The following is a 7,277-nucleotide window of genomic DNA, read 5'->3' on the forward strand; positions in this document are numbered from 1 at the left end:
CCATTAAATTCATGTCCTTGAATATTTAGTTTTAGCATGGGGTGAGAATCTAAATTTAAAGAAAGGATAGCCCAATCTACACCTGTGGAGCCTAATCCCCTGGAACCTCTTTCTATAGTACGACTGGAAAATTTATCATGTAGGCTGGGTATTATTAATAACTGTGCTATTCTATCTCCTGGTGAAATTAGTGATATACCCTTTGGAGAACTGGCTATAATTTTTATTTCACCTTCATAATCTGGATCAATTACCCCAGGACTTATCGTAAGTCCTTTTAGAGTAGAAGAACTGTGTCCCAATAATAAGCCTACTGTTCCTTGGGGAAGAGGTCCTTTTACTCCTGTGGGAATGATTTGAACTCCCATTTCTGGAGTTAGTACTGCTCTGGCGGAGGCGCAGATGTACAATCCTGCACTTCCTCTGGTTTGTCTAGTGAGGGATCTAATGGATAGTGTGTCCTGGGCACTACCCTGATGGTGTTGCTGGGTTCCTCCAGTGCCCCGTATATTTGTGGTTGTGGGCCCCGGAGCATTGGGCCCCCCTGTCCGTTTTTTGGCAATGGAGCCCAATGCCTTTCTCCATGATATTGTGGGTAAACACCTGGTCCTTGTCTGTGTTTTGATAACAGAGTACCCTCTTTGAGGTCCTGTCTCAGGATCCCATCTATCAACTACGGGGGTTGGGGGCCTCCCAGCATATGGAGGTGGAGCTGTTGGTTGGACACTTATGCCCTCTGGTGATAGAAATGTGTTAGTAACAGCCTCCTGTTGTAACTTCTCTCCTGATGGATTTTCCTCCTTTAAATTTTCTTCCTCTGTCTGACTAGCTCGAGAGACCTTCTCTTTTACTTGATCTAACATGTCTTCTACCATAGTCTGAACTGAAGGCTTTGGACTAGGCAAACAAAATCTTATCATCATCCACAATGGCAATGTGCCAACTGGCAGAGTTCCTGGGTTTTTCTTTTCCCTCTCCCTTAAATCTTCACCATGATGGTCCCATTGCGATATATTCAACAACTCCTCCTTAAAAAGCCATGGGCTACATTTTTGTATTGTATCGACATATGCCCTAACTGTTCTTGGTTTTACTAGGGTGTCTCCTTCCTCTAACAATTTACTTAACACTCTTTCGGTTTGTTTTTTACTAATTTCTGATCCCATATTTCTACTATAACGATAACACAACCCAACAAGATAACACCAAAGAAAACCGAAACAGAATGAAACAAAAATGGAACAAAAATTAATTATATCAGCCTTTCTATCCTCCTGAAATGTCCATCTGTCCTTTCTCCCTATCTGTTCCTCAGATGCAAATAGTTTTTCCTCAGATGTGAGCGGTTTTTCTTCTGTCTCACCCATCTCCAGGGACAGGCAACTTAAAACAAAAGCGAAACAAAAAAGAAGAATCTTAAAATGACTACCCATCCTCTCACCCTGCCCTCAGGGGCGAGCAGTTTACCTTATCACTTACCCTTAGTAGTCCAGTGCTAAGGGCCACCAAATGCGGCAGTCTGGCTGGGCACAATTCACGAGCCACTTGTCAAGCAGAAATAAACTTTATTTTTAGAGCACACATGCTGCACCACACAAGCTCTTCAGGAATTCCTTCAGAGCCCAACTGCTACCACCGGCTTAGGTGGAGCTTCTCAACCCCCACTCCTCCCACTCTTGAGGCTGATTGGCTGGGTCGTGTGGGCGGAGCCAAAAGAGTCCCCCAATGAGCAGCTCTGTGGTCTGAAAGGGCGGGGAAACAGCCCAATGAGCATCACCGCAGAGGAGCCAATCAGCTGGAAGTTTGCTGGGGCTGCTGTGAGCCAATCAACTGGAAGTTTGCTGGGGCTGCTTTGGCTGTGGCACTCAACAAACCTGAAGCATATTCTTAAGCAGATTCCTCAGGAAATAATCAAGGAAATAATATTTTCTGGGTTCTTGAGATTCATTTGTTCATTTATTTATTCTACATACATACATATATACGAGGCGTTGAATCCAGGGGTGCTGTACTACTGAAGCATATCCCCGAGCCCTTTTCTTTTTCTTTTTTTTCTTTTTTGGTACCAGGGATTGAACTCAGGGGTGCTTAACCAATGAGCCACATCCCTAGCCTTTTTTATCTTGACACAGAGTTTTGCTAAGTTGATTAGGGCTTTGCTAAGTTGCTGAAGCTGCTATGAACTCATGAGCCTCCTCCCTCACCCTCCCAAGCTGCAGGGATTACAGGTGTACACCACTGTGTCCAGCCTTCCCTGGCCCTTTATATTTTTTATTTTGAGATAGAGTCTCATTTAATTTGCCAAGGTTCGCTTCAAATTTGCCATTCTCCATCCTCAGACTTATCAAGTTGCTGGGATTATAGGTGTGTGCCGTACCAATTTGTCATCATTATACTTGATAATTACTTTGGATATAAAGTTCTTGGTTTACATTTTTTCCTTGGGAGCATCTTAAATTTATATTATTCTCTCGTCTCTTCATGTAAAGTTTTATCCAAGTCTAATATCTGTCCAAATGTTCAAGGCATTTTTTTCCCTCGTCACTCAAGTTCAGTAATTTTACTAAACTATGTTCTGATGTTGGTCACTCTGGATCAGTTTTTCCAGGTATGTGATGCACTTCAAATACATAGTTTCAAATATTTTTTTTACACTTTGAAAAAAATTTCAGCAAGTTTTTTCAGTTTCAAGTAGTCATTCTATTTCATTGGTTTGGTTTGTTTCTTTGGCAGCTCCTGTTACCTATATGTTGGATCTTCTTCGCCTGTCTTTTTTTTATCATTTTATTACAAATCTTCTATTTTAGTCAGCTTTTTTGCTACTGTGAATAAAAGACTCGACAAGCACCATTGTAGAGGAGGAAAATCTTATTTGCGGGCTCATAGTTTGAGTTCTCAGTCCATCAACAGCTGATTGAGGCGGGGCAGAACATCATGGTGGAAGAATGTGGTGAAGAGAAGCTGCTCACATGATGATCAGAAAGGAGAGAGAGAGAGAGAGAGATAGATTGATTGATTTTTCACTTGTCAAGTACAAATATGTACCCCAAAGCCATGACCCCACCGACTCACCTCCTCCAGCCACACCCTGCCTCCAGTTACCCACTCAGTTAATACCAGCAGGAGATTAATTCACTGATTGGGTTAAGGCCCTCACAGCCCAGTCATTTCCCCTCTGAACCCTCTTGCACTCACATGTAAGCTTTTGGGGGACACTTCACATCCAAACCATAACATCTTCATTATATAATTTTCCATTTCTTTTTTATGTTACAACTTTCTTCCTTTTATTTCCTTTTTCTCCTAAAACATTATTTGTATATATGTAAATTTTCCCTTGTGTATTTTCTGGTTAATTTAATTTCTGAAATGATCTTTCATTTTTTTCCTTCTAATTCTTTCCTGAGTTTTATCAATTTATTTTCATTTGTAATTTTAACTCATTATTTCATATCTTTTATCATTTTCTAAATTTTTCTTGGTTCATTTTGATATAATTACAGTTTTTATCTGTTAGTGAATGTGTCTTTTAGGCATGCTTTTATTTTGTGTTATTCTGATTCTTATATATGTTTTTCTGTCTCATTCTTTTTTAAGAACTTCACTGCTAGATGTGGTGGTGTATGCCTGTAATCTCATGACTCAGGAAGCTGAGGCAGAAAAATCACAAATTTGAGACCTGTTTGGAAAACTGAGTGTGATCCTGTCTCAAAAATAAAATAAAAAGGGTTGGAGATGTAGATAAGGGTTAAAGCTTATGCCTCTGGGTTAAATTCCAAGTACCACAAAAAGGGAACAAACAAACCCAAAAAACAGCTTTACATATGTTTTCACTGCTGTTATTTTCTGTTGCTCATTTTAATGTGAAATTAACTTTCCTGAATTGATTGGAGAGAAATGTAGGTCAGAACAGCTTTGTAGCTTCGTGGCCGTGGAGCTTACTCTTGTATTATTTTTGTGAAATTTAAAAAATATTTGGTCTCATCTTTTTAGAACTCTCTTGGCATTCGTCCTCTTTTTCACTCTTATCCGAATCTTTTTTCTTTGCCATCTTTTCCTTGATTGTCAATCTGAAGTTTAATCGCAGCAGTTTTTTTGTTTTGTTTTACAGTGTGAGCTTTCATCTTGAAAGGGTGGTTTTTCAGCTGGATAATTTAGAACTATGCTGTCTAATGGGGTTCAGTAATTAAATCTGTAGCTACTTAAAGTTAAGTAAGTTAAATTTAAATAAAATCAAACATCTGATTCTTTGTCTGAACTAATCATGGCATAAGTGCTTAATGGCCACATGTGGCTAGTGGCTGCTGTGTTGGGCATTACTGATATAGAATAATATCATAATCACAGAAAATTCTGTTGGGGTGGTTTAGAGTGTGCCTCATTCTCTTCAAACTATATCATAGACCTTTTTCACACATCTGTGAATTGCAATATGCAAAAACCCTCTCTGTTTCAGCTAATGTTCCTAAATTGGCCTGCTGTGCTTCTCACTGAGTAAAGTTTGAGGAATCTCCTGTTGTCACTTCAGGCATTCTACTTCCTCTTACATAGATTCTTATAGTATACCAGTTTTGTTACTGTGAGTGGTTTGTTCTTTTTTGTGTGTTTTTGGATGTTGTGGGGGACTTGTCCCATCATTTTGGTATAGATGTCTGTGAGTTGTGGTTTTACTATTCTGGTTTCTCTGCTATTCTATTGCAGGTGGTGGTTGTGGGGACTTGGAGAGATAAACAAGCTACATTGCAGCCATTCTCATCTTCTAAAATTGTCTTTTTTGAACCTTTTTTTATAATAGGGATTGAATCACTTAGGGGTGTTTTTACCATTGAGCTATATCCTCAATTCTTTTATATTTGGAGACAGGAGTCTTGGGGTCTTGCTAAATTGCAAAGGTTGACTTTGAACTTGTGATCCTCTTGCCTTAGCCTTCAGTCATTGGGATTACAGGCATGTACCACCACACCTGGCAAACTTAGATCTTTTCTCCTCCACAAGTTTTTTTTTTTTTTTGAGATAGGTCTCACCGTGTTGCCCAGGTTGGCCTTGAACTTGCTATCTCTTATTTGCCTCAACCTCCCAAGTAGCTGGTGTTACTAGGTATGTGCCATGGTGCCAGGCTTCCTCCATAATTTGCAAAATTAACATTATGTAATTCTGTTGCTTTTGTTCTGGTCTCTCCCCTATACCATAAGTAAAAATGCTTCCCCCTTTTATTTAGTATTTCTTTTTTGTCAAATTAATCATCTTTCATTGACTTGGCAAACTTGGACACACCACTTATTCTTTCTACCTTTACTTGTGCCATTTTAAAATTGAGACAGTTAGATTCAGGTTGGTTAGTTGGTTTGTGTTCCTGGTGGGGGACCTTACCAGAGTTCTCTATTAGCAAGCAGAGTTGATAATAAAAACAGTAAATATATTTATGATTCTTTAAAGCTGGAATGCTACTTGTGAACAGAGTAGAGATGAATTTCTAGGCAGTGTGATTTAATCTGTTCTCAGATCAGTGTAAAATGTGAGCCCCTCAAAGGATGTTTTTCCCTATGAGATGTACTATTTGTTTTGTTACTCCCTCAGTTGAATAGCTGAGGGTGGTTTTCTTACTTGAATAAGTATTAACTGTTTCAAGTTTTATAATTTGTTCTTTATTTTATTTATTTTTATGTGGTGCTGAGGATTGAATTCAGTGCCCCACACCTGCTAGGCAAGTGCTGTACCACTGAGCCACAATCCCAGTTATAATTTGTGCTTATTTCTTAACAGTCAACCTTTATTTACTGCTATTATTATTGTTATTTTGATACTGGGGATTGAACCTAAAGGCACTTTACCATTGAGTCTGTTTATTTTATTTCATTTTATTTTATTTTTTGAGACGGGGTCTAAGTTGCTTAGGACTTACAAAGTTGTGGAGTCCGGTCTTGAAGTTACAGTCCTCCTGCCTCAGCCTCCCAAGTTACTGGGATTACAGGTGTGCATCACCATGCCTGGCTATTTATTTACCATTATTGATTAGAGATCTAGGAGATATATATATTTGTGTGTGTGTGTGTGTGTGTGTGTGTGTGTGTGTACACACATGTATATACATATAAATGTGTTTATATATATGTAAATACATATATATGTTATATACACACATGTATATACACATATATGTATGTATTTTAATACTGGTGATTGAACCTGGAGCACTTTAACCACTGAACCACATTCCTAGCCCTTTTTATTTTTGCTTTTGAGACAGGGTCTCGCTAAATTGCTTAGGGCCTCACTAAGTTGAGAAATTGTGATCCTCCTGCCTTAGCCTCTGGAGTCACTGGGATTACAAGCTTCCACCACTACACCCAGCCAGGGCATAGCTTTTCTTGATCTGTTGTTGTTATTAAAACATTAAATTTGTGTTCAGTTTATAAGGGAAAGGATTGTGTGTATTTTATTGGAGACATTCTATGAAATAATTTTTAGGTACAAGGAAATAGCTCTGTTTCTGTGAGTTACCATTCCCTCTTATATAGTGCTGGGTAAAAGATATAATTTTGTAGATAGATATTTATGGCTTCCTGAAAGAAAACTGCAAAAATTGAAATGTCCAAAGAATTTAAGATTTGCTATAAATGCCATTATATATTGAAAACTGGAGCTTGAGATATTAATATAAGTAATTCTGATTGATAGTTTTCCTAAAATGTCATGATTTTTGGTGAAAAGTTATTTTCAGTCTTAAGCTCTTAACATTTTTTTTTCTCTCAGCTTCCAATAAAAACGGGACAGCAGAACACACATACCAAAGTCAGTACTGAACACAACAAGGAGTGTCTAATCAATATTTCCAAATACAAATTTTCTTTGGTTATAAGCGGCCTCACTACTATCTTAAAGAACGTTAACAATATGGTGAGTACTTGGGTTATTGTTTTGGTGAGTTTACTTCATTTTGGTTTTGATTTAGATGTTGGGAACAGCATATTTTTAAATATGGGAAATAGTTTTCTGTGGACTTCAGATAAAACAATTTGTTGTAGTTTAGAAAAGAGCACAAGTGTAATTTTTAAACTTTCATTTTAGGTTTATATTCTTTTCCTTAGAAACTTCTCTTATTCATGGCTGTTTCTTTTTCCAGGAATTAAAGTTTTATGTGATTTTTAAAAAATATTTTATTTTTCAGTTGTAGTTGTCAGTACCTTCTTTCCTTTCTTTTCTTTTCTTTTTTCTTTCTTCCTTTCCTTTCCTTTCCTTTCCTTTCCTTTCCTTTCCCCCTTTCCCCCTTTCCCCCT

The 7,277-nt window shown here is 37.9% G+C and overlaps 1 protein-coding gene across 9 annotated transcripts in view; it reads left to right on the plus strand.

Moving 5' to 3' along the window:
• The window catches only part of Nf1 (neurofibromin 1), a 245,823-nt gene that overhangs the window by 40,164 nt on the left and 198,382 nt on the right, over window positions 1-7,277 (plus strand). For all 9 annotated transcript variants that reach the window (XM_048794474.1, XM_048794490.1, XM_048794485.1 and 6 more), the window contains exon 2: window positions 6,754-6,897. In XM_048794474.1, the coding sequence (XP_048650431.1) occupies window positions 6,754-6,897 (144 nt within the window). The remainder of the gene's footprint in view (window positions 1-6,753; window positions 6,898-7,277) is intronic.

This window comes from Marmota marmota, unplaced genomic scaffold, assembly GCF_001458135.2.
Source record: "Marmota marmota marmota unplaced genomic scaffold, marMar, whole genome shotgun sequence".
In the NCBI taxonomy this organism is placed as follows: domain Eukaryota; kingdom Metazoa; phylum Chordata; class Mammalia; order Rodentia; family Sciuridae; genus Marmota; species Marmota marmota.